The sequence below is a fragment of the Staurois parvus genome, unplaced genomic scaffold, assembly GCF_062004578.1.
Source record: "Staurois parvus isolate SC_StPar_1 unplaced genomic scaffold, SC_StPar_1.0 ptg000292l, whole genome shotgun sequence".
Lineage (NCBI taxonomy): Eukaryota > Metazoa > Chordata > Amphibia > Anura > Ranidae > Staurois > Staurois parvus.
In genome coordinates, this window is record NW_028318088.1 from 5,665,747 (window position 1) to 5,692,856 (window position 27,110).

The 27,110-nt window shown below is 38.9% G+C and overlaps 1 protein-coding gene across 1 annotated transcript in view; it reads right to left on the reverse strand.

Annotated features, from left to right (window-relative positions):
• LOC149458190 (focadhesin-like) overlaps window positions 1-21,711 on the reverse strand; it is a 30,365-nt gene extending 8,654 nt beyond the window's left edge. Inside the window, exons 1-7 of the mRNA XM_089682626.1 lie at window positions 21,584-21,711; window positions 12,675-12,790; window positions 8,987-9,247; window positions 4,300-4,389; window positions 3,995-4,172; window positions 2,058-2,155; window positions 1,730-1,972 (exon numbers count right to left, since the gene is read on the reverse strand). Coding sequence (XP_089538752.1) covers window positions 1,730-1,972; window positions 2,058-2,155; window positions 3,995-4,172; window positions 4,300-4,389; window positions 8,987-9,247; window positions 12,675-12,790; window positions 21,584-21,674 — 1,077 coding nt within the window. The 5' untranslated portion in view covers window positions 21,675-21,711. The remainder of the gene's footprint in view (window positions 1-1,729; window positions 1,973-2,057; window positions 2,156-3,994; window positions 4,173-4,299; window positions 4,390-8,986; window positions 9,248-12,674; window positions 12,791-21,583) is intronic.
• Between the last annotated feature and the right edge of the window lie 5,399 nt (window positions 21,712-27,110).

Here is a 27,110-nt window from a genome sequence, read left to right on the forward strand (position 1 = left end):
TAAATCTAAAGGAAATTGAACAAGAAAATTGTATAATGCATGACCAGCTTTAGTAGTTCATTGCCCTAATCCAGTTAGCTGCAGTTTGACATACTGAAATTGCAGTGAAAGCTGGTTGCAGGGCTCGGCCCGCAAAGGTAAACAGCACCTGTAGAAGTGTCTCAAACCTTCCATTTTCAGAACCTTTAAATGAAGGAACAACTTCAATTGGTACAGTGAGATGTTTAAGACTGAGACTGCAAGATAAACTACAGCTACAGACCACTTTTCAGTGAACTCTTTGTCCACTGGAAAGAGTTCAGCAAAAATTTCTGGAGGAAATTTGTTCATGAAATGCGAATGTGTTTTAGTTTGCAGGTCTCTTTGTACCAAAAGGGGCATGGAAAGATAAAGAACATTCAAGAAACTAGAATGCTGAAGCTTTTGTGCACAGTTAATCAGTTAATCCACATTAGCAAGAATGTTGTGTGAAGCTCACCATTCAGGTGTAAAAGAATACAGGAGATAAAACTCTTCTGCAGCCTCAACACTGCCTTCTATATGCTCATCCCTTCTCTGTTTGCCTTGTCTAGGGCAGGAATATCAAGATCTAAGAGGCTTAGTGGTTTTTAGCCCTGGACAGAGATGGTTGTATCAAAACCCTTAATTGTCCAAGGAAATGGGATGTAGAAAATTATTCTTCTATCAGATAGGCCACTTGCTGCTTGCCTGAGATGCAGCTAAAATCAGATGAAGGGGACGGTGTTAAAATCAGTTCGTGGTCCAGTGCAAGGAAAGCATCATCACTCTGAGGTTGATTTTTGTATAGGCCTTCAGCAAAGCAATGTTTGCCTGAGGTTTAGACATAGCTCCTTTTTGCTTGGTTTCCGTCATAGCAATGGGTGCGGGTATACTCCTGTGGGGGACTCACAGAGTGCAGAATATAGGGTAAAAGTGTTGAGAAGGAGTACACAGCAACCTGGGTATAGACCGTCCTATAGTGAAGTCCTCATGGCAAAATGTCAGGAGGAAGCACCTGGGTACCTAGGGCTCTAGGTGGAAAAGACAGTGACGTATCTGACCAGGGGTGTGATGGAACCTGACTCCAAGCTCTGAGTGGCTGAAAGTTTACACTGTGTAAGTGAATACATTTCAACCATAGCCCTAGAGCTTTAACAGACATCATAAGCAGTTCAAAGCTTACCCCTTTGATATGCATATCAATGAAAGATTGCTGCTATATTGTATTTCTAAACAAAGCACCTGTTACACAGTAGCAGATGCAGCTGCAATAGAGAGCAAGTCCCGGAAGCAGGTGCGAGGAACAGGACATGGAGATGTACACCCTGTGTACCTTGATGAAATTTTTTGGGCATAAGTCAAATGCCCAAAGTCCGCAATCAGTTATATAGAAGCAGACCCAGAACAAACAAGCAGCAAGTGGAAACAAAAATCGCATATGTCTGTTTTTTTTTAAACTATGCTTCAGGATAATGATTTCTGTCTGTTCTGGATTACTACCCACTCTCTACGCTTCCACTTGAAGTAAAATGAATCATGTATGGTAAAATTTGACAGGTTGCTTTTTCTTTCAGACAGTACTAATATAAAAGGCACATTTTTAGCATTTCAAAAAAAATTATTTTCATACACATTTATCAGTTCACATAAAATCTACATTATGACCATGCTTTTCAATAATATCACAATAAAGAGTAAACAACTATACAAAAATAACTCAAAGTAACACCTTCTGTGTGTGCTCCTTCCAGGGCTCTTTGGATAACAGTAGCTGTAAACTTAACGGAAGGGCAGTTAAACACTCATGTACAGTCACAATGTCCATGGATTGATTTCCTAAACAGACAGGGGTGAGTGTGGCTTCATGTTTACATGGAACCCAGCTACCACGTACTCCGAGCAGTAAAGGAGTTGCATGATCAGCCCAAGCCACTACAGATGCTGCAAAAACTTGCAGAAAAAAGTCCAATGCCTGCATAAAAAAAATAAAATTTTAAAGTAAATTGAAAAGTTACATTTTATTAATCTTTTGCCTTAAACCAGAGACATTCATGTACCTCACTGAGTGGAACATGGTGCACTGGGGTGGATTGATAGGCTATATTTCTTATGTGACTAATGAGGTCAATTAGCCATTCCATCCTCCTTAGGACACCTGTAAAAGCAAAACAACATATATTAACACTCACTCAATAGTGCCCAAACTGTTTCAACAAAATGCATTTATGAATTTCTATGAATCAAACCAGCAGTATTCAGTGTTATACATCTCATTTGATATGAAAAGCCACTGATTTTCTCTGTTGCTGCACACTTTTGCTGAATGCATTCAGATCAACAAAAAAAACATTTATAAAAGGTCATACAACTTGAAAAATTAAAAGCATTATCCAGCACCAACATGCACTGAATCCAGCCTTGCTTAATATCCACCTCACTCAATTGGCATTTATCATCAGGGTAATGTTGTAATTATTACATGGACTAAAAAGAGATTCAAAACAATTTCAAGGCTCTGGACTCCACCAAATCACAGTGAGAGTAATAATTTCCAAATCAATAACACTTAAAACAGTTGTACACTTTCCAGGATCAGCCAGTGTACCAGCTGTATCCAGCAAGTCACAAAAGGATCATAAAAAGCATGCAAAAACCTGCAGACTTCTTTTGCCTCAGAAACAGATCAATTTCTATGACTACACAGTCAAAAAGAAAAACAATGTCTTTTTTTAAGCTGTGACAAGAAAAAAATACATGCTAACTATAGCCCTAAATGATTGTCTCCCATTTGCCTGGAGACTTCTGTATAATTGTAAAGCCTTTGACTGGCCATATACGGTTCGGTTTTTTCATTTATCCAGAAGGCTGAATGAAAAAAAATGCAGCACATTCTTCCGTCTACACAAACGAGGTGATTAAAGGAATCCCCTCGTTCATTGACATTGCTTTCTGACGGCGGCACCCGCTGTGGAAATGCTATAACTGTAGCGTACATCAGCCATCAGGGAGAAACCAGAAGGATCAATTTGACATTCGTTTCCCCATTGATGGCTTTAATGGTATAGTTGTTGAAGCCTGGGTTTTGAGAGGCAGGGGCATCTCTGAATCTGTCATTCCTACCATGCTATCTATACCAAAAGCTAGGAAGGAATCTTCCTGTAAGGCCATGAAGGACAGGACATGGACCAAGTGGCATACTTCACTTGGTGTGGATATCAGGGCTTCTAGCTTAGAAGTTTCTTTTTCCTGCAACTGGATCTAGACCAGTGTTTGGATCTCAGCACTACTAAAGGTCTAGTGTCTTCCCTTTCTATCTTGTTTCACAAAGACTAATTCCATTTTTCTCATCCCAGATGGTCCCCGTGAGGGTACTTCTGCTTCTCCTTCAACCATCTCTAGGTGGTCTCAAGCTTATGGTTTCAAGGTTTGAGCTCCAACTTTTCATGTCACTGCACACTCTCCCAGATCTGTGATTGCTTCTTGGGCTTTTCAGCATCAAGGAGCTGGTTTGTAGGACTGCCACATGGCCTTCTTTTCAGACATTCTATAAGTTCCACCAGGTGGACACTGCCACCTTATCTGATGCCAGCTTCAGGGGTAAGGTCCTTCATGTGGCTCTTTGACAGTCTCTTGTTCTCTGTTTTTATTGGGCCTATCAGTGTTTGTTTGATGTATTGCACATCCTTCAGTTGGACTGCTTATGGACATCCCAAAGACAAAAGGCTTCCAGTGTCCCTTAATATACAAGAAAGGATTTCTTACTGTAACAACCTTTTTTGGAGCCTATTGACAGACATATGTTCCATCCCTCTGTGTTTATTACCATGCTCTCGGTACTGCTTGCTACAACAATGAGTTGTGCAGGCAGTGGTTGAGACCGCATAGATAGCAGACTATAACATCATCATAATTTCTATATATTCCCTGAACAAAAAAGTAAGTTAGTATTTGTTCGATTTTTTAGGGGTGAGAATGACAGCACAGGTCTACCTACCTGTATTCTGATGCTTTATAAGGCGTGCTTGATAGAAAGCTTGCAGTAACATCCAGATAATGGTATGCTTATCTTTGTTTTCTGCAGCTACATTAATCATATCACCCAAGTATGACAATGGCAGACGTCCCTGAGAGATTAGATTTAATCGCACAAATGTGGCTTTCCTAATGTTCTCCTGGTCATCAAAAACAGAAGTTGAAAAAAAGGCAGGAAAAAATGTTAATTGGAGTAATTTTAGCAAAAGAATTCACTGCATTTCAATATGGACAGACTCGCTCTGGAAGCTTAGAATGACACTTTACCTGGGAAATGCAGATTATTCGATCAATTTCACTGTCAGCCATCTCTGAGATGCATTTTGTAACTTCAATATACAGATCCATGTTTGTTTCCTACATCCACAAAAAAAAAAAAATGAATACATCAGAATTGCCATTATACAGGAGCAAATCAGGGGAATGCATAAAGAGTGTCTAAAACACTCTTTATAATTGTGACGGACTTGTTGTAGAGTCAGGCACTTTGTCTGTTTCTGTACACCAACTTAGAGAAGGTCTTAATTACTTCCAGTTTCATTATCTCCAAACTGGAGGCAATAATTTTTTAACTTGCTGCATTAATAGCATCACCTTGCAAAAGCTGGGGCTATTAAGAATGCCCTGAATCTGCCAAATGTCAGTAAACTTACTGAAGCAAGCAGCAGGGATTTTTGAATCTGCCACAGGCTATTTCTAGGGGCCATAGCGCCAGAAACGTGTTGGTAGGGATTTATTGAATTCCCCTAAATGATTTGTGAGGTTTATTAAAAGGGAATCTTTCATTTAAAAAATCAGCTAAAATTACATTTGAGAGAAGTCTCATATGAATGCTCTTTAACTACTTAATGACCAGTGACATACCAGTACGTCACTATATAATGTTTTGGGGTTCTAAGTAATTTTCTATTAAAAAATACTGATTTTTACATGTAAACAAAAAGTGTCCGAAAAGACTTGCTCTTAAAATGGCTAAACCTGGCCATACACGGATCAAAAAAAAATGGCCAAATTTTGATCCATGTATGGCCGTTCCTGTTTCAGAGGAGTTGATCTAGTGATCTAGACCTTAAAGAAGTCTGTCAAACAGTGCTTGCAGACAAATGGCTGGAGTGCTGATCAATGTATTCTGCCAGGATACAATAGCTCAGTGGGGGGATTCCCCCATCCACCTTGTGTGTGGATGGGGGAATCGGTTTGTTCTTTTTTTGATCAGTTGGCTAGTCAAAAAAAAAAAATTCCATCTATGGACAGCTTAACTTCTGAGCTGCCTACTAGTTCTAGGCTACAACTTGCAGTGAAGCTAATTAAATGCATCTATATTTTCCTGGAACTATTGTTACAACACTCATTTAATAGATTTCAGTTGTGGCTTCTAAGCAGATTCCCTTAAAAAAAAGAAGAAAAAAATCGGGTCTACAAAATGTCAAAGGGAATCATGCATTGTCTTTGTAAATCACACTACTGGAATCTGCACTATGCTGAGGAAGAAAGTTATTATTATACAGGATTTATATAGCGCCAACAGTTTGTGCAGCGCTTTACAATGTAAGGGCAAACAGTACAGTTACAATACAATTGAATACAGGTGGAATCAGAGGGCCCTGCTTGTTAGAGCTTACATTCTAAAAGGGTGAGGGTCAAGTGATACAAAAGGAAATAACTGTGGGCGATGAGCCAACGGACAAAAATACATTTACTGTTGTTAGGTGGAGGCAGGATAGGCTTCCCTGAAGAGAAAAGTTTTCAAGGATCGCCTAAACGTGGACAGAGTAGGAGATTGTTGGACAGATTGGGGTAGGTAATTCCATAGGATGGGAGAGGCTTGGGAGAAGCCCTGCAGGAGAGCATGGGAGGAAGTGACATGGAAACTAGAGAGCAGGAGGTCTTGGGAGGAATGAAGAGTGTGATTTGGTTGGTATTTTGAGACTAGGTTAGTGATGTAGGTAGGGGCCGAGTTGCGGATGGCGTGTAATTTGTTGTTAGTATTTTGAATTTAGTTCGTTGGGTGAGTGGCAGCCAATGCAGATGATGGCAAAGAGGGGTAGCAGACACTGAACAGTTGGTAAGGTGGATGGGTCTGGCAGCAGCCTTCATGATGGACTGGAGTGGGGATAGCCTATGTAAAGGTAAGCCAATGAGGAGGGAGTTGCAGTAGTCAAGGCGAGAGATAACCTGGGAGTGAATTAGGAGCTTTGTGGTGTCACTGGTTGGGAAGGGGTGTATTTTGGAGATGTTGCGAAGGTTGAGACGGAAAGCTTTGGCAAGTGACTGGATGTGGGGTCACAAGGAAAGTTCAGGATTACACCTAGCACCCTGGCATGCGGGGATGGGTTTATGGTTGTGACATTGATCTTGACAGAGAAGTCAGGGGAAGGGGCACATGAGGGAGGAAATATTATGAGCTTAGTTTTGGATAGATTGTGATTGAGGAAATGCTGTGACATCCAGGCTGATATGTTGGTCAGTAAGTAGGTGATACGTGAGGACACTGTTGGTGTGAGCTGAGGGGTTGACAGATAGATTTGTCTTCAGCGTAGAAATGATATTGAAAGCCATGGGAGGCTATCAGCTGACCCAGGGAGGAGGTGTAGATTGAGAATAGGAGAGGTCCAAGAACAGAACCTTGGGGGACCCCAACGGAAAAAGGAAGAGGAGAGTAGGAAGTAGAATTGGAAGTGATACGGAAGGTGCGGTGGGATAGGTAGAATGAGAACCAACGAAGAGCACAGTCACGGATACCAAGGAAGTAAAGTTTTTTTTGAGGAGGAAGGGGTGGTCAACTGTATCAAAAGGCAGCTGAGAGGTCCAGAAGCAGGAGTACAGAATAGTGTCCATTGGTTTTTGCTGTTAGTAAATCATTTGGGAGTTTTAGGAGAGCAGTTCCTGTGGTGTGTTGAGGGCGAAACCCAGACTGAAGGGGATCAAGAAGGTTTTTCTTGATGAGGTGGCCGCTCAGTTGGTTATAGACCAGGCGTTAAAGGAGTTTGGAGGAAAAGGGGAGCAAGGAGATGGGGCGTAGGTTTTTAAGATTGTTGGGGTCCAAGGAAGACTTTTTAAGTATGAGGGGACTAGTGCATGTTTTAGAGTGTTGGGAAAGGTGCCAGAAGAGAGGGAGAGAATGAAGATGTGAGTTAGAGAGTGCAGGATAGAGCCAGATGGTGACTGCAGTATTTGAGAGGTAATAGGGTCCAGGGGACAGGTAGGTGCACATTAGAAAGATGTTTAGCAACCTTGTCTGTAGTAGCAGGGTTGAATAAAGTTACTGCTGAGTGTATTCAACAGTTAATAATAATAATAATAATAATAATAATAACAGTTGCTACCATTGTTAGAAGTAAACTTACACATTGATTTTTTTTTTAGGATAACAAAACTTGCTTCTGCTTCTGAGTCCTCTGTATATTACCAAAAAGGAAATTCTAACCTCCCACGCCTCTCCTTTTGGCTCAAAGCATGATCAGCAACATTATATCTGTAGTGCTACCTTATATTTGTATATAATGACACTTTTGCTTGCAAGGAGGGCTCAGACAATACAAAATATTTTATTACTTAAAGATTCAGGGGTTAAATCGTCCCTAATCCTGAAAAGACAGTTAATATCCTCCACTATCCTGGAAAATGCCTTTCTCACAGGTGGAAATAACAATCAATATCCTTCCTTTGAAATTCATGCACTTCAAGGGTTGAACTTATATTTTTGCATTTACAGTTGTACTTCGGTTTACAAATGCCTCGGTTAACGTAATTTTCGGTTTTCAAATAAAAATCCATTGAAAATAATGCCTCGGTTTCTGAATTTTCTTTCGCAATACGAAATGTATGTTGGTGCCGATTTTTAAATGCAATTGCCGGCTTTTGTTTTCTTCACTATGGCTCACAGAATTAGCTGTCACTTTCCCTGGAGTTAACGTTTCTTTTAAGAAACTAAAAGGAAACATTGTTTCTTTTAGCTGGGGGGAAAGTGACAGCTGAATTTCTGAGCTATAGTAAAGAGAAAAAAAAAAGCTGTAATTACATTTAAAAACCGGCGCCATAATAAATAAAAAAACGACGTGGGGTCCCCCCTCCCATCCATACCAAGCCCTTCGAGTCTGGTATGGATTTTGAGGGGAACTCCCACGCCAAACTTTAAAAAAAAAAAAATGGCGTGGGGGTCCCCCCCAAAATCCATACTGGTCCCTTATCCGAGCATGCAGCTCTGCAGGTCAGGAAAGGGGGGCTCCCCCCCCAAGCACCTTTTTCCCATGTTGATGGGGACAAGGGCCTCTTCCCCACAACCATGGCTGGTGGTTGTGGGGGTCTGCGGGCAAGGAGAAGAGGCCCTTGTCCCCATCAACATAGAGACAAGGTGGGACATGGAGGGGTGTCCGCAACATGGAGCACCCATCCATGTTGAGGGCATGAGGCTTGGTATGGTTCAGTAGAAGCAGTAGAAGGGAAGGGGGGGGTTGGCATTCGCTCGTTCCCCCCTCCCTTTCCTGATCTGCTGGGCTGCATGCTCGGATAAGGGTCTGGTATGGGTTTTGGGAGGGACCCCCACTCCATTTTTTAAAACATTTTGTCATGGGAGTTCCCCTCAAAACCCATACCAGACCCGTTTTTTAAATTATTTTTTTAATTGCCGGCATTTCTTTTACATTCAGCTGTCAATGGGGAACCCTGCTGACAGCTGAAACATTAACACATGGTTGTTACTATTAAATACCGCATGATTTGATAAAATAACTCATGCAGTATTTTAGTAGTGTTTACTTTTTTTTGACCTCCGGAATGGATTTATAGGTTTTCAATGCATTCCTATGAGAAACAGCATTTCGGTTTATGAATTTTTCGCTATATGAAAAGTCCCACAGAACGAATTAAATTCGTAAACCGAGGTATGCCTGTAGTTGGTTTATAAAGCTAAAAGCAACTGGAATATAAATGCTCCAAATAAAGCTGTGTGTACCTGGATGACATCTGGTAACAGCTGAAATATCCTCTCCGTGGTTTTGCACAGAAAACTCCAGCAACCCTGAGAAGGGTTGGGCAGCTTCATAGCCTGGCTCAGGCCCAGCAGAATATTCTTGGACATTTCTACTTTGTAGGACTTTTTCTGTGCCTCAAACTGTGCAATCATGAATACATCTGCAAAGGTCTGTAGTTTATCTTCAGAGACATGCTTCATCCACAGAGATAGTGAGGAAAGCAGATATGAACAGGTTTGCATCTATAATACAAAAAAAACAAACAAACAAAAACAAAACACATCCCACATTATAAACACAAACATTAATTCAAGCTCAACAGTATTTCTATTAGACTGCACTATTTACTAGTTTTTAAGAATGAAAATTATGTTTTCAATTCACTAAATGTTTTATTACACAGAGTAGTTGAGTTTGTAATCAACTGTAATGTCTGCCTTCATTTTGTAAAGCACTGTGCAAACTGTTGGTGCTATATAAATTCTGTATTAAAATACTACTACTACTAATAATAATAGTAATCTAATTTTATATATAATGGGATTTGCCCAACCCCTAAATATCCAAGCTCCTCTCCAATGCAAACCTGACAACCAGTGTGAATAGTGGTTGACATACAAGTTATGGTTTCTCATTGGGGAAATATATGTGATTTTCATCATCCCTGCATCTCGGGGTTGTGTTTTTTCCCTTTGGCACTGCAGATAATAAACCTGCTAATGTACAGCACCACTAGTAGAAGAAGAAAGAGACACTTGTTTACAGGGAATCAAGGGATGCCAGGTTCTCTCTATTTTTGTGTTCATTGCACTGAGTTGGCTGCAGTAACATACTGAGCAGGAGAAGAAGCCCCACAGATGGGCTTATCCATGATGCTCAGTGGGTATTGTGCGAAGATGGACACCACCAGAGTGAAGTGTGCCAGTGTGCAATGCCTTCCAATGAAAATCTAGAGGCACCGAGTGGGGAGGTAAATGGGAATAACATGACCAAGCAGCACAGTTTTCAATGAAGCACCAGAGGCAGAAGCAAACCTCAAGCAGTGTATATACCTGAAACAGACTTGTTATCATCCTTGTAGTCTACTGTATAATCTGTACAGCAGAACTCAGATACTAATAAATAAAAAGCAGAGTGACAGAGAGAGGAGTACACCAGCGTAGTTTCTTTTCTCACTGTTCATTCATAGGATGGACACAAAAGATAATTTCTCCGCTCCTGCAAGACAGGGCTGTGCTGTGGTGGGGGAGCTGAGTAAATCTCAGAACTGGATTAACAGAAGTACAAATCCTTTGCCATGTAAAACATCTCTCATATATGTACTTCTTCTGTGTATTTAGTGGTTTATCTGGAGTTTATCTTTAAATTAGAATATCAATCTGAACCCTACCCATGGGACTTTAAATAGCAAATGTATTAATGCCCTACATACATATCTCATAACAATTATATACAATGAAATATTGAGCTGATTAATAAAATGTATATAATATACCCATATAAAATAATCATGTTATAAATTCATTTATAAGAACATAGATACATGGGGTATCAAAACTGTGGCCAGTGGGACGGATGTGGCCCTTTGCTTGCTTTTATCTGGCCCTTGGGGCACTTTTCCTTCCACTAATACGAAGCACTATTCCTTCCATTGACACCAATGATGGGCACTATTCTTCCCACTAACACCAATGATGGGACACTATTCCTCCCACTGACACCAACAATTGGGCGCTATTCCTCCCACTGACACCAGCAATTGGGCGCTATTCCTCCCACTGACACCAATGATGGGGCACTGTTCCTCCCACCGACCCAAACAATGTGGCACTGTTCCTCCCACTGACCCCAACAAGGGGGTACTTTTCCTTCCACTGATACGAAGCACTATTCATTCTATTGATACCAATGATGAGCACTATTCTTCCCAGTGACACCAACAATGGGGCACTGTTCCTCCCACTGACACCAACAATTGGGCGCTATTCCTCCCACTGACACCAGCGATGGGTCACTGTTCCTCCTTACTGGCCACCAAGCCTAGGGTATTGTTTACTCCCATTGATGCCAGGGCATTTTTTTACTCGCACTAGCCACAATCCAGCCCCCATAAAATTTGAAGGGCAGTAAACTGGCCCTTTGTTTCAAAAGTTTGGAGACCCCTGTTATAGTAGATAGTATTCCAAAACTCGACACATTTCGCAGATCTCTGTCCACTTCCTTAGGAATAAATGGGAAATGTAAAAAAAAGAAAAGATAAAGTAATAGCAAAATAACAATACAACATGACTATAATAAGGAACTTGCCATATCTATCTGATAGACTTTCTACTTACAATCAGCTCTAATTGCAACGTGACAAAGCTGGAAGTCATAGGACCCTAGGGATGTTTACCCCAGGAGCTGTAGCAAAATACCCGTGAAGACCAAAGGGACAAACAAGGGCATATCAAATAATGTAGGGATAGCTCCAAATGTAATCCATATTGCTGCTCACAGTAGATAACAGTGGAATCTATAAAAATATTGGTGTGCATTACCTAATTGAATATACCTATCAAAATTTCATATAGTTGGTGTATAATGTAAAAGTAAAAAAAAGAGGGGAAAAGGAATTAAGTGATGTTCTTATATAGCTGTAGACTTGCACCCAAATGACAAAAAGGAAAAGGGGTTAAAGGAAAGGGGAAAAAAATATAATGTAACAGATCCCAAAAATATACACACTTAAGCTATAAATCCAGTGTAATCCACGATGTCCCATTAAAGAGAGAAAGGAAAAAAAACATAATCCATATGCCACTGGCCTATAACCCCAAGGTAATTTCACGGGGTCCCAACTAGTGCCATGCTGATTCTGCCAGAGGAGGAGAGACATTCACACCCAGGCAGTGGGTACCATCCAAGAAAGATGGTATGGAAAACACACTATCTCACTTGGCGGCAGATGATATTGAATGATGCAACGACATCATGAACCCCGATGTCACACACAGAGCGCGAAGCATTGTACCGAAGCATCAGGAGAGAAGCCCCCCAGCCTTCAGCAAACGGCAGGGGCAGCAGGGAAGATAGCCACTCCCGGCGTGCATCGCAGCTCCCAGGTAAAGAAGAACCCCAGCAAGTCAAAGAGCTCCAGACCTGTCACTTAAAAACAAAACAAAAGGTGTAACTCATCAGGTGTATATTATAGAGCCTAGTCTTCATCAATAACACTACATCTACCAACAAAGTATATATGGTGCGACAGACCACCATTAGGTTGGTATCTTCAACCATATAAAAAAATTGCGGCCTGGAACAAAATAGATGTGTGCCACCATCCCTAAATACATGCATAATTATATCCTAAACCATGGGACTTTAAATGAAGACCATGACAAAGTCACGAGCCTCCATTCCTAAATATATATCAATCTGAACCCTACCCATGGGACTTAAAATGAAGCACACCAATAGATGATTGATAATCCATATATATCCATAGCAAATGTATTATTGCCCTACATACATATCTCATAACAATTAAATACAATAACATTTTGAACTGATATATAAAGTTTATACATTATGTATTTAAATTTGAATATTTTAGTCAATGTGCACAATAATATCACTGTAATACTGGATTATATCATGTCAAAGAGTGAACAGAAAAGACAAACTCACAGTAAGACTGTAAACTAAGGGTGGAACCAGCCACATTCCAAGGAGCACAGCTGCATTCTGGGAAGACTGGGCCTGAGTCACTGCTATCTGCACACATAGTTTCTGGATTTCTTCACCTGTTAGAAAATACCATTAAAAAAACTCAGTAAACCAGTCAAAAATCAGCAACAAAGGCACTATGTAAGAAAAAAAAATTGTGACAGATGTTTGCACAAAATACATTTTAATAAAAGTAACAATACTAAGCATATCTAACTAATAATGTACAAGTCTACAGATTTTTTAAGTTTTTAGCTTCACAATTATCACACTGTCCACTGGTCTCATGAAACTATAAATTAGTGTCACAGATATGGAACCCACATTGAGGTAAAACAGCGATGTACTGCTAGTATGGCCCAATGTGTCTGTGAACAGTATTTTTATTTGCAGACATCCTTCAAAGGTAGGAACTTCGTCAAACAGCTTATTTATGTATAAAGAACCAGCAAACACAAATGCTCCTGCGCTTGGGGATGGACTCGATGCTACAACCACATTAAGAATGTCCTGGAACATGCACACCTTGCTGCCCTCAAATGGACCGGGGGAATCCAAATATACTGAATGGGGAAAGAACAAAAAGAGGGCGCACAGGCCTAGTGCATTACCATAAAAAATGTTTAATAAAAAATAATAAAGTAGGTGTTGTACTCACAAACGACAATATAGTCAAGGCACATCATAAAAGAACAGCTGGATCAACACCGCGCTGAGTAACAGTCCGCAATAGGGAGTTTAGACATCCAAAGGCTGACGCGTTTCGAGGACTTGCCTCTTCCTCAGAGCCAACTGACCAAATGTCTGCTCCCTCTTTTATATGCTCACTACTAGTTAAACCAAAGGTCACATGGGCCGTCCTGGACACTCCCCTGTGCAGGTGGAGGAGTCACAGGGGCAATCGACATAGTGTAAGTAAACACGAAAGGTGTATATAAAAATATATATATATATATATATATATATATATATATATATATATACAGTTGTGTCCAAAATTATTCAACCCCCAATGCTGTAAAGGGGTTTAGGGACTATAGTGTACATTTGGAATTGTATTCAGAATCAAATCCTACAAGGACGTTGTAACTACCCAAATGCAACTAAAATGACATCAATTGTTTATGTAATACAGTAGTAAATGGTTCTTATGTGGTTTCTTCATTGCCACAATTATTCAACCCCTTAAAGACTACCACTCTGAAGAACAGAGGTTCATACAGGTGCTTTCCATCAGGTATTGAAAACACCTGTGGATGTCACCGAGCAGCAATCAAGCATAATAAGCACCAATTAGGCAGCTTTAAAATGACTGTGATACTCAGCTCCTTCTAGACATTTACTGGTGTGGTTACAAACATGGTGAAGGCAAGAGAATGGTCCAGGAAGACAAGAGAAGAGGTGATTTCTCTTCACAGGAAGGGCAATGGCTATAAGAAGATTGCAAAGATGTTAAACATACCAAGAGACACCTTAGGAAGCATCATTCGCAAATTCAAGGCAAAGGGCACTGTTGAAACGCTACCTGGTCGTGGCAGAAAGAAGATGCTGACTTCGACTGCTGTGCGCTACCTGAAGCGTAGAGTGGAGAGAAGTCCCCGTGTGACTGCTGAGGAACTGAGAAAAGATTTGTCAGATGTGGGTACAGAAGTTTCAGCCCAGACAATAAGACGCACACTGCGTAATGAAGGCCTCCGTGCCAGAACTCCCAGGCGTACCCCCTTGCTGTCTCCAAAGAATAAGAAGAGTCGACTGCAGTATGCCAAAAGCCATGTGGACAAACCACAAAAGTTGTGGGATAGTGTTCTGTGGACTGATGAAACAAAATTAGAACTGTTTGGGCCCATGGATCAACGCTATGTTTGGAGGAGGAAGAACAAGGCCTATGATGAAAAGAACACCTTGCCTACTGTGAAGCATGGTGGAGGGTCAATCATGCTTTGGGGCTGTTTTGCTTCTGCAGGTACAGGGAAGCTTCAGCGTGTGCAAGGTACCATGAATTCTCTTCAGTACCAGGAGATATTGGATGGAAACGTGATGCAGTCCGTCACACACCTGAGGCTTGGGAGACGTTGGACCTTTCAACAGGACAATGATCCCAAGCATACCTCCAAGTCCACTAGAGCATGGTTGCAGAGGAAAGGCTGGAACATTTTGGAGTGGCCATCGCAGTCACCAGACTTAAATCCGATTGAGAACCTCTGGTGGGACTTAAAGAAAGCAGTTGCAGTGCGCAAGCCTAAGAATGTGACTGAACTGGAGGCCTTTGCCCATGAAGAATGGGCGAAGATACCCGTAGATCGCTGCAAGACACTTGTGTCAAGCTATGCTTCACGTTTAAAAGCTGTTATAACTGTAAAAGGATGCTGTACTAAGTACTAAGATTGAATGTCACTTGGGGGTTGAATAAAACTGATAATGCTGTGAGCACAGAAAAGACATTTGTGGTTATTTCATTATAACTGTTATGTTATATTTGTCTGACCTACAAGTGCCTCTTTAATGTAAATGTAAGCAAGATGACTGAATGATCAAAAGCAATGTCAAACTGGCCAAAACACTCAATTTCAGTGGGGGTTGAATAATTTTGGACACAACTGTATATATATATATGTGTATAAATAAAAACATTGAAACTAGTGACAATCATAAAATCATATGAACCATAAGAAGTGTGCACAGTGAAAAATGAATAAATAAATGGAAAGTTACACATATATAAAAAATAATAAAAATCCTTCCCTGGTGATGCACTGCACTGCTCGCCTTTAAATAAATGGATGGATGGATGAGCAACGCTACGAAGCTGCCTAGTGCTCTGCTTGCCATAGACAACCATGGGACATGGATTTAATATAGAGAGTAGATCTGAAACCCAGCAGAGACACTTATTAATTCGTAGAGATGCAGCCTACAGGGTGTGTGCCTCTCATTCTAGTATAGTCATATGATGAGACGTAGGCATGTGTGGCAATGTAGTGCACCATGGATGGATATGCATATGCAATACTATATACAAGAACAAAGGAGATAAATCACTAATAAAACATAAATGTTGATATAAAACGTTACAAAAAACTTCTTAATATGGCTCACAAAGTTTAAATAAAATAAAATTAAATAAGTATTGTTACAATATAGTATAATATCTGGTAAAATTGGTATAGTGTATGGTATATGTGTGTATGCATAGACATGGAAGCATAAGAAATATAAATATATAGGAAAAGAAAAAAAAAATTATAATAAAAAAAAAAAAAATAAAATTAATAATTATATGTACAAAAGATGTATATATGTGTTATATATAAGAACTATATAAAAATGTCAAAGGCGCTATGGAACAAGCACTTGCAGGATGAGAAAGCAGTGCTCGAAGAGAGCTCACTGGACAACATGCGTGCGCACATGTGTGTGTAACACATCCACATGAGCAACTGCTTTTTAGTAAAAAACATGTCTATACATACATACATAAACCCACACACACATATGGAAACTGAATGAAAAAATGGGTGACCAATGAATGACCCATAGACACAAGCGCATGGGAATGTGGTCATACGCAAGCGCCTAAGGGTGACACAATAAATATGAAGTGAGCAACCTAATGTGTAAGGATGCAGGGTAATGGTAGCTATACTGATGATACTATAGTAATCATAGCTGATGAAAATGTATATATCTAAAGCATACATCTGTAGTGGATGGTGTACCCACTATAGGTCACAAGGGAAATGATGGAACTAGCACTAAAGAGGGGGGGGAGAGAGAGGAAAAAAAAAAAAAAAAGGAGGGGTTTGGGAGAGAGACAAAAAGGATGAGAGTAGGACTCTAGGGAACATGTGCAGCTCAGCAGAAGGTACCTATGCATAACGGGGAGTCAGTGGATGACCCCATGTATCTCAAGATCTTCATTAAGCCCAGTGGGTGAGAGGGAACCCAGAGTGAAGATCCAATAGGTCTCCCTCTTACATAGTCTTTGGAATTTTCTTCCACCATCTGAATCTCCTGTGATGGATTCAATCCCAAATACTTTCATGCCTGACGGATCACCACTGTGTGCCTCCTGAAAGTGCCGTGGTACGGAATATTTGTTTTTGCCTTTATTGCTCTCCTTGTAATTAATGATGTTACATTTGTGTTCGCCAAACCTGACCCTCAAGGGGCGCATGGTTCGGCCAACATATAGGAGGCCACAGGGACAGATGAGCCCATAGATCACAAAAGAAGTACCACAGTTGATGAACTGCTTAATCTTATATGTACGGCCATTGGTGGCAGCCACCTCTTTCTTTCTGTGGCACATGTATTTGCAGGTTCCACAATTGCTCACACCGCATTTGAAACTGCCGCTTTGATCAAACAGGGCAGACCAAGGATTGACCGTATTCCTGGCACCAGCAGGAGGCTTCTTAATTCTACTGGGTGCTATGTGACTCCTGAGATCCCTAGGTTTCCTGAACACAATTTCGGGTCTGGGGGCAAGGCTCTGACCAAGAACTGGGTCCTGCTTAAGAATTTTCCAATGCTTTTGGATGCTTCGCTGTATGTCGAAGGCTTTAGTATTGAACCTGGTGCAAAACCTGACCTGGTTATTAAATCTATTGTTGGGGTCTTTAGTGGCTTTTTTGGCAGCTGTGTGTGGTATATGCAGTGGACTCTCTTCATATTGGCCCCAATACTTCTGGTATGCTTCCTCGATGTGAACCTCACTGTAGCCTTTTTCAAGGAACTTGGTCCTCAAGATGGCGCTCTGTTCCTCATAATCACCTCTGGTGGTGCATGTTCTCCTTAACCTGCAGTACTGACCAAAAGGGACATTACGGATCCATTTGGGGTGGTGATGGCTACTAGCGTGCAAGTAGGAATTGCCTGCGCTAGGCTTAAAATGCGTTTTAGAGCAGATGTTGCCATCAGAGTCTGTCCGTAGTTCAAGATCTAGGAATACCAGACTGTTGGCATCCACCACATGTGTGAAGCCGATTCCAAAGGGGTTATTTTGGCAGTGTGCAAGAAACCCATCCAGATCCTCGTCTGACCCTTGCCAGATGATTAAGATATCGTCTATATATCTGGCATACAGGGCCAGATTGCCCCGATATGGGTTGTTGTTCCATATTGATTCCTCCTCCCAATACCCCATGAAGAGGTTTGCATAGCTGGGGGCAAATCTGGCTCCCATAGCCGTGCCTCTAATTTGTCTGTAGAAGTTCCCTTGAAAGGAGAAGTAATTATGTGTGAGGGTATAATGGATGGCTTTTTGTAGGAAAGCTACTTGAATGGGAGGTATGTCACTATTGTCCAAAAAGTGTTTGATGGCAAACATGCCATATTGATGTTCGATGGATGTGTAAATCAGAGCAGATCTTAAAGATCTGCAAGATGATCTGGCCACTTATTCAGACCTTGATTCCTTCAACACTTGGGATAATAATATTAATGATGATATAGTTCTTACAATAGGCAATTCCTACTTGCACGCTAGTAGCCATCACCACCCCAAATGGATCCGTAATGTCCCTTTTGGTCAGTACTGCAGGTTAAGGAGAACATGCACCACCAGAGGTGATTATGAGGAACAGAGCGCCATCTTGAGGACCAAGTTCCTTGAAAAAGGCTACAGTGAGGTTCACATCGAGGAAGCATACCAGAAGTATTGGGGCCAATATGAAGAGAGTCCACTGCATATACCACACACAGCTGCCAAAAAAGCCACTAAAGACCCCAACAATAGATTTAATAACCAGGTCAGGTTTTGCACCAGGTTCAATACTAAAGCCTTCGACATACAGCGAAGCATCCAAAAGCATTGGAAAATTCTTAAGCAGGACCCAGTTCTTGGTCAGAGCCTTGCCCCCAGACCCGAAATTGTGTTCAGGAAACCTAGGGATCTCAGGAGTCACATAGCACCCAGTAGAATTAAGAAGCCTCCTGCTGGTGCCAGGAATACGGTCAATCCTTGGTCTGCCCTGTTTGATCAAAGCGGCAGTTTCAAATGCGGTGTGAGCAATTGTGGAACCTGCAAATACATGTGCCACAGAAAGAAAGAGGTGGCTGCCACCAATGGCCGTACATATAAGATTAAGCAGTTCATCAACTGTGGTACTTCTTTTGTGATCTATGGGCTCATCTGTCCCTGTGGCCTCCTATATGTTGGCCGAACCATGCGCCCCTTGAGGGTCAGGTTTGGCGAACACAAATGTAACATCATTAATTACAAGGAGAGCAATAAAGGCAAAAACAAATATTCCGTACCACGGCACTTTCAGGAGGCACACAGTGGTGATCCGTCAGGCATGAAAGTATTTGGGATTGAATCCATCACAGGAGATTCAGATGGTGGAAGAAAATTCCAAAGACTATGTAAGAGGGAGACCTATTGGATCTTCACTCTGGGTTCCCTCTCACCCACTGGGCTTAATGAAGATCTTGAGATACATGGGGTCATCCACTGACTCCCCGTTATGCATAGGTACCTTCTGCTGAGCTGCACATGTTCCCTAGAGTCCTACTCTCATCCTTTTTGTCTCTCTCCCAAACCCCCTCCTTTTTTTTTTTTTTTCCTCTCTCTCCCCCCCCTCTTTAGTGCTAGTTCCATCATTTCCCTTGTGACCTATAGTGGGTACACCATCCACTACAGATGTATGCTTTAGATATATACATTTTCATCAGCTATGATTACTATAGTATCATCAGTATAGCTACCATTACCCTGCATCCTTACACATTAGGTTGCTCACTTCATATTTATTGTGTCACCCTTAGGCGCTTGCGTATGACCACATTCCCATGCGCTTGTGTCTATGGGTCATTCATTGGTCACCCATTTTTTCATTCAGTTTCCATATGTGTGTGTGGGTTTATGTATGTATGTATAGACATGTTTTTTACTAAAAAGCAGTTGCTCATGTGGATGTGTTACACACACATGTGCGCACGCATGTTGTCCAGTGAGCTCTCTTCGAGCACTGCTTTCTCATCCTGCAAGTGCTTGTTCCATAGCGCCTTTGACATTTTTATATAGTTCTTATATATAACACATATATACATCTTTTGTACATATAATTATTAATTTTTTTTTTTTTTTTTTTATTATAATTTTTTTTTTTCTTTTCCTATATATTTATATTTCTTATGCTTCCATGTCTATGCATACACACATATACCATACACTATACCAATTTTACCAGATATTATACTATATTGTAACAATACTTATTTAATTTTATGTTATTTAAACTTTGTGAGCCATATTAAGAAGTTTTTTGTAACGTTTTATATCAACATTTATGTTTTATTAGTGATTTATCTCCTTTGTTCTTGTATATAGTATTGCATATGCATATCCATCCATGGTGCACTACATTGCCACACATGCCTACGTCTCATCATATGACTATACTAGAATGAGAGGCACACACCCTGTAGGCTGCATCTCTACGAATTAATAAGTGTCTCTGCTGGGTTTCAGATCTACTCTCTATATTAAATCCATGTCCCATGGTTGTCTATGGCAAGCAGAGCACTAGGCAGCTTCGTAGCGTTGCTCATCCATCCATCCATTTATTTAAAGGCGAGCAGTGCAGTGCATCACCAGGGAAGGATTTTTATTATTTTTTATATATGTGTAACTTTCCATTTATTTATTCATTTTTCACTGTGCACACTTCTTATGGTTCATATGATTTTATGATTGTCACTAGTTTCAATGGTTTTATTTATACACATATATATATATATATATATATATATATATATATATTTTTTTTTTATAGACCTTTCGTGTTTACTTACACTATGTCGATTGCCCCTGTGACTCCTCCACCTGCACAGGGGAGTGTCCAGGACGGCCCATGTGACCTTTGGTTTAACTAGTAGTGAGCATATAAAAGAGGGAGCAGACATTTGGTCAGTTGGCTCTGAGGAAGAGGCAAGTCCTCGAAACGCGTCAGCCTTTGGATGTCTAAACTCCCTATTGCGGACTGTTACTCAGCGCGGTGTTGACCCAGCTGTTCTTTTATGATGTGCCTTGACTATACTGTCGTTTGTGAGTACAACACCTACTTTATTATTTTTTATTAAGCTTATTTATGTATACCTGCTTGGCACAGTGAAGCCTTTTCAGAACAGAAAGTATTCACATTCATCTCTTTACATCCCTTATCCCAAAAATAAGAGTGTTATTCCACATCTTAGTTTTTAAAATAGTTGTAAAGTCTCAAGGTTTTTTACCTTCATATATTCTATGCATGAAGATAAAAACCTTCTGTCTGCAACAGCCCCCCTAATACTTACCCAAGCCCCACCGTGATCCAGTGCTGTGCACAAGAGCCAGGTTCTCTGGGGCCACTCCCTCCTCTTTGGCTGAGACAGCAGTGGGAGCTATTGCCTCCCGCTACTGCCAATCACAGCCAGTGGACCAATGAGGAGAGGGTGGGGGAGCCATGACCCTATGTGTGAATGGACACACAGAGTAGCAGCTTGGGGCAGTTGGCAGGGAGGGAAGGGCCAGGAGTGTTGGCAGGGGACCCGACAAGAGGAGGATTGGGGTTGCTGGTAGAACAGAAAAAAAAATACTCATGTATGGGCTGCCTAAGTCATTCTCAAAGCATTGTGTACAAGTTAAGAGATTGTGTGTCATCTTCTTCAAAAGGAAGTATACTGAGGTACAATATACTGTAGAAGACTAAGTGAGACTCTACGAATATCTGAAGCAAGGACTGTCCATACTGCCAACATCACTCAATCAGGTATAAGGTATTTCATTTTTTTAAATCAAAACACTGGATGCTTAGTTAATGTGGATTACTTAGGGTAATACGGACAATATTCTATCAGAAATGTTATATCTGTAAATTGAAATTTACCAAAATTGAGCCTCATTAGTGGAGCAAGAATGGATGCCCAGTTGATAGGAGGATACTGATATCCATCAGCTGTAGCAGCGAGAGAAGACATGCACACCTTGACCAGAGAAGTAGGGATCAGTTCAGGACCTACAATGAATGATACACAAACATAGTGACATAACATACCAAAGCATTTGACTTCTTATTTGAAAACAGTCAGAGAAAGCAGTGTGACAGAGAGACATTACTGCGCTGCTTCTCATTGCACTGTCCAGTCACAGGCTGGGGCAATTCCAGTATGACCGTCACTCAGAAAAAGTGGGATGAATGGCAATGGTCATCAGACTGAGGGAATCTAGGGTAGGAAAAAAAGTACTGTAGTGGAAATTTCTGGATTGTAGGTGGACTACTGCAGCAAAAGCTAGTTATGTTCTTTTACCATTTTTAGGTTATTGCTGGCTGGAGTTCTGCTTTAAGTTAGAGACACTGTACATTGCTAATGAAGTACACTGTTCTTCTCAGGAAGCCTGTGTGCCTGGAACTTTTTGATAAGTTAGCATGGAAACCTTGCTAAACAGCATACAAATATTTATGACCCCCTGCACCAATTTTTTAACAGTAAGCTACCATAAGATACAATAGAGATTGCTTTTGCAAAGGACTGATTGACGCATTACACTATGGTAATTTATTTACTAGCTTAACACCTTAAATTAAGATCTTCACCATTGGAAATGTTTTTATGACTTCATTTAAATTTACTTATGGCATCTACTGACATTACGGTGACAATCATGACTAAGAATTCATTATACTGTCCACTAAATTTACTATGAAAAGCAACCTACTGATCTTACAGTTAGAGGCACTAGTAAATGATCATTACTTAGCTTTCACTTAAACTAATAGGCACAACAAATACTAAAGCTTATACTATGCAGGCCGATTGCCTACATCTGTAACAGATTTTACACCTACATCTTGGAGGTATAGAATTTGTTGTGTGCGTGCTCCATGACCATATTAAACAGGAAAAAAATAGATGAATGCAAGTTCTTGTGGGGCTCTCCTATGATCACATCTTCCATCCTAGAATTTTGTTACCTGAGCCAGCACACAAGCTGATTATTGAAAAAGAAGGGAAAGAAAGAAAGAAGGAAGGGAAAGAAAGAAAGAAGGGAAAGAAGGGAAAGAAAGAGAAAGAAAGAAAGGGAAAGAAAGAAAGGGAAAGAAAGAAAGGAAAGAAGGGAAAGAAAGAGAAAGAAAGAAAGGGAAAGAAAGAAAGGGAAAGAAAGGAAAGAAAGGAAAGAAAAGAAAGAAAGGAAAGAAAGGAAAGAAAAGAAAGAAAGGAAAGAAAGGAAAGAAAAGAAAGAAAGGAAAGAAAAGAAAGAAAAGAAAGAAAAGAAAGAAAGAAGGGAAAGAAAGAAAAGAAAGAAGGGAAAGAAAGAGAAAGAAAGAAAGGGAAAGAAAGGAAAGAAAAGAAAGAAAGGAAAGAAAGGAAAGAAAGGAAAGAAAGGAAAGAAAAGAAAGAAAGGAAAGAAAGGAAAGAAAGGAAAGAAAGGAAAGAAAGGAAAGAAAAGAAAGGAAGGAAGGAAGGAAGGAAGGAAGGAAGGAAGGAAAGAAAGAAAGAAAGAAAAGTAAAGAAAAAAAAGAAAGTAAAGGAAAAGGAAAGAAAAAAAGAAAGGAAAGAAAAAAAAAAAAAGAAAGAAAGTAAAGGAAAAGGAAAGAAAAAAAAAGTAAAGGAAAAGGAAAGAAAAAAAAAGTAAAGGAAAAGGAAAGAAAAAAAAAGTAAGGAAAAGGAAAGAAAAAAAGAAAGAAAGAAAGGAAAGAAAAAAAGAAAGAAAAGAAAAGGAAAAGGAAAGAAAGAAAAGGAAAGAAAAAAAAGTAAAGGAAAAGGAAAGAAAAAAAGAAAGAAAAGGAAAAGGAAAGAAAAAAAGAAAGAAAGAAAAAAAGAAAAGGAAAGAAAAAAGAAAGAAAGAAAAGGAAAAGGAAAGAAAAAAGAAAGAAAGAAAAGGAAAGAAAAAAGAAAGAAAGAAAAGGAAGGAAAAGGAAAGAAAGAAAAGGAAAAGGAAAGAAAAAAGAAAGAAAGAAAGAGAGAAAGAAAGAAAGAAAGAGAGAAAGAAAGAAAGAAAGAAAGAAAGAGAGAAAGAAAGAAAAGGAAAGAGAAAAGGAAAGAGAAAGAAAGAGAGAAAGAAAGAAAGAAAGAAAGAGAGAAAGAAAGAAAGAGAGAAAGAAAGAAAGAAAGAAAGAGAGAAAGAAAGAAAGAGAGAAAGAAAGAAAGAGAGAAAGAAAGAGAGAAGGAAAGGAAAGGAAAGGAAAGGAAGGAAGGAAGGAAGGAAGGAAGAAGGAAGGAAGGAAGGAAGGAAGGAAGGAAGGAAGGAAGGAAGGAAAGAAAGAAAGAAAGGAAAAGAAAGAAAAGAAAAAAGAAAAGAAAAGAAAAAAGAAAAAGAAAAGAAAAAGAAAAGAAAAAAAAGAAAAGAAAGGCTGTGCTATGGGGAAAAGGAAAGAAAGAAAGAAAGAAAGAAAGAAAGAAAGAAAGAAAAGGAAAGAAAGAAAAAAGAAAGAAAAAAAAGGAAAGAAAAGAAAAGGAAAAGGAAAGAAAAAAGAAAGAAAAAAAAAGGAAAGAAAAGAAAGGAAAAGGAAAGAAAGAAAGAAGGGAAAGAAAGAAGGGAAAGAAAGAAGGGAGAGAAAGAAAGAAGGGAAGAAAGAAGGGAAAGAAAGAAAGAAGGGAAAGAAAGAAGGGAAAGAAAGAAGGGAAAGAAAGAAAGAAAGAAAGAAAGAAGGGAAAGAAAGAAAAGAAAGAAGGGAAAGAAAGAAGAGAAAGAAAGAAAGAAAGAAAGAAAGGGAAAGAAAGGGAAAGAAAGAAAGGGAAAGAAAGAAAGGGAAAGAAAGAAAGGGAAAGAAAGGAAAGAAAGGAAAGAAAAGAAAGAAAGGAAAGAAAAGGAAAAGGAAAGAAAAAAAGAAAGAAAGAAAAGGAAAGAAAAGGAAAAGGAAAGAAAAAAAGAAAGAAAAGGAAAAGGAAAGGGAAAGAAAGGAAAGAAGGAAAGAAAGGAAAGAAAGGAAAGAAAGGAAAGAAAGAAAGAAGAGAAAGAAAGAAAGAAAGAAAGAAGGAAGGAAAGAAGAAGGAAAGAAAGAAAGAAAGAAAGAAAGAAAGAAAGAAAGAAAGAAAGAAAGAAAGAAAGAAAAAGAAAGAAAGAAAGAAAGAAAAAGAAAGAAAGAAAGAAAGAAAAGGAAAGAAAAGGAAAAGGAAAGAAAAGGGAAAAGGAAAGAAAAGGTAAAGGAAAGAAAAAAAAGAAAGAAAAGGAAAGAAAAAAAGAAAGAAAAGGAAAAGGAAAGGGAAAGAAAGAAAGAAAGAAAGGAAGAGAAAGAAAGAAAGAAAGAAGGGAAAGAAAGACGGGAAAGAAAGAAAGAAGGGAAAGAAAGAAAAGAAAGAAGGGAAAGAAAGAAGAGAAAGAAAGAAAGGAAAGAAAGAAAGAAAGAAAGGGAAAGAAAGAAAGGGAAAGAAAAGAAAGAAAGGAAAGAAAGGAAAGAAAGGAAAGAAAAGAAAGAAAAGAAAGAAAGGAAAAGAAAAGAAAGAAAATAAGAAAGGAAAGAAAGGAAAGAAGGAAGGAAGGAAGGAAGAAAGGAAGGAAGGAAGGAAAGAAAAGTAAAGAAAAAAGAAAGAAAGTAAAGAAAGGAAAGAAAAAAAGAAAGGAAAGGAAAAAAAAAGAAAGAAAGTTAAGGAAAAGGAAGAAAAAGAAAGAAAGAAAAGGAAAGAAAAAAGAAAGAAAGAAAAGGAAAGAAAAAAGAAAGAAAAGGAAAGAAAAAAAGAAAGAAAGAAAGAAAAGGAAAAGGAAAGAAAAGAGAAAAGGAAAGAAAAAAAGAAAGAAAAGGAAAAGGAAGAAAAAAAGAAAGAAAAGGAAAAGGAAAGAAAAAAAGAAAGAAAGAAAAGGAAAGAAAAAAAGAAAGAAAGAAAGAAAAAAAGAAAGAAAGAAAGAAAAGGAAAGAAAAAGAAAGGAAAAGGAAAGAAAAAAGAAAAAAGGAAAGAAAGAAAAGGAAAGAAAGAAAAGGAAAGAAAAAAAGAAAGAAAGAAAAGGAAAGAAAAAAAGAAAGAAAAGGAAAGAAAGAAAGAAAGAAAGAAAAGGAAAAGGAAAGAAAAAAAGAAAGAAAAGGAAAGAAAAAAGAAAAAAGAAAGAAAGAAAAGGAAAGAAAGAAAGGAAAGAAAAAAGAAAGAAAAGGAAAGAAAAAAAGAAAGAAAGAAAGAAAAGGAAAAGGAAAGAAAAAAAGAAAGAAAGAAAAGGAAAGAAAGGAAAGAAAAAAGAAAGAAAGAAAGAAAAAAGAAAGAAAGAAAAGGAAAGAAAGGAAAAGGAAAAAAAGGAAAAGGAAAGAAAAGGTAAAGGAAAGAAAAAAAAGAAAGAAAAGGAAAGAAAAAAAGAAAGAAAAGGAAAAGGAAAGGGAAAGAAAGAAAGAAAGAAAGAAGGAAGGAAAGAAGGAAAGAAAGAAAGAAAGAAAGAAAGAAAGAAAAAGAAAGAAAGAAAGAAAAAGAAAGAAAGAAAGAAAGAAAGAAAGAAAGGAAAGAAAAGGAAAGAAAAGGTAAAGGAAAGAAAAAAAAGAAAGAAAAGGAAAGAAAAAAAGAAAGAAAAGGAAAAGGAAAGGGAAAGAAAGAAAGAAAAAAAGAAAGGAAGAAAGAAAGAAAGAAAGAAAGAAGGGAAAGAAAGAAGGGAAAGAAAGAAAGAAGGGAAAGAAAGAAAGAAGGGAAGAAAGAAAGAAAGAAGGAAAGAAAAAAAGAAAGAAAGAAAAGGAAAGAAAGGAAAGAAAAGGAAAGAAGAAAGAAAAGAAAGAAAGAAAAGGACAAGAAAGGAAAGGAAAGAAAGAAAGGAAAGAAAGGTAAAGGAAAGAAAAAAAGAAAGAAAAGGAAAGAAAAAAAGAAAGAAAGGAAAAGGAAAGGGAAAGGATAGAAAGAAAGAAAGAAAGAAAGAAAGAAGAAGGAAAGAAGGAAGAAAGAAAGAAAGAAGAAAAGAAAGAAAGAAAGAAAGAAAAAGAAAGAAAGAAAGAAAGAAAAGGAAAGGAAAGAAAGGAAAGAAAAGGTAAGAAAGGAAAAAGAAGAGAAAAGAAAGAAGAAAGAAGGAAAGAAAAGAAGGAAAGAAAGAAAGAAAAGAAAGAAAGAAGAAAGAAAGAAAGAAGGAAAGAAAGAAAGAAGAAAGAAGAAGGGAAAGAAAGAAGAAGGAAGGAAAGAAAGAAAGAAGGAAGAAAGAAGAGAAAGAAGAAGGAAAGAAAGAAAGAAGGAAAGAAAGAAGGGAAGAAAGAAAGAAGGAAGGAAGGAAAGAAAGAAGAAGAAAGAAAGGAAAGAAAGGAAAGAAGAAGGAAAAAGAAGGAAAGAAAATAAAGAAAGAAATTAAAGGAAAGGAAAGAAAGAAAGAAGAAAGAAAGAGAAGAAAGAAAAGTAAAGAAAAGAAAGAAAGAAAGAAAGAAAAGGAAAGAAAAAAAGAAAGAAAGGAAAGAAAAAAGAAAGAAAGAAAAGGAAAAGGAAAGAAAAAAGAAAGAAAGGAAAAGGAAAGAAAAAAAG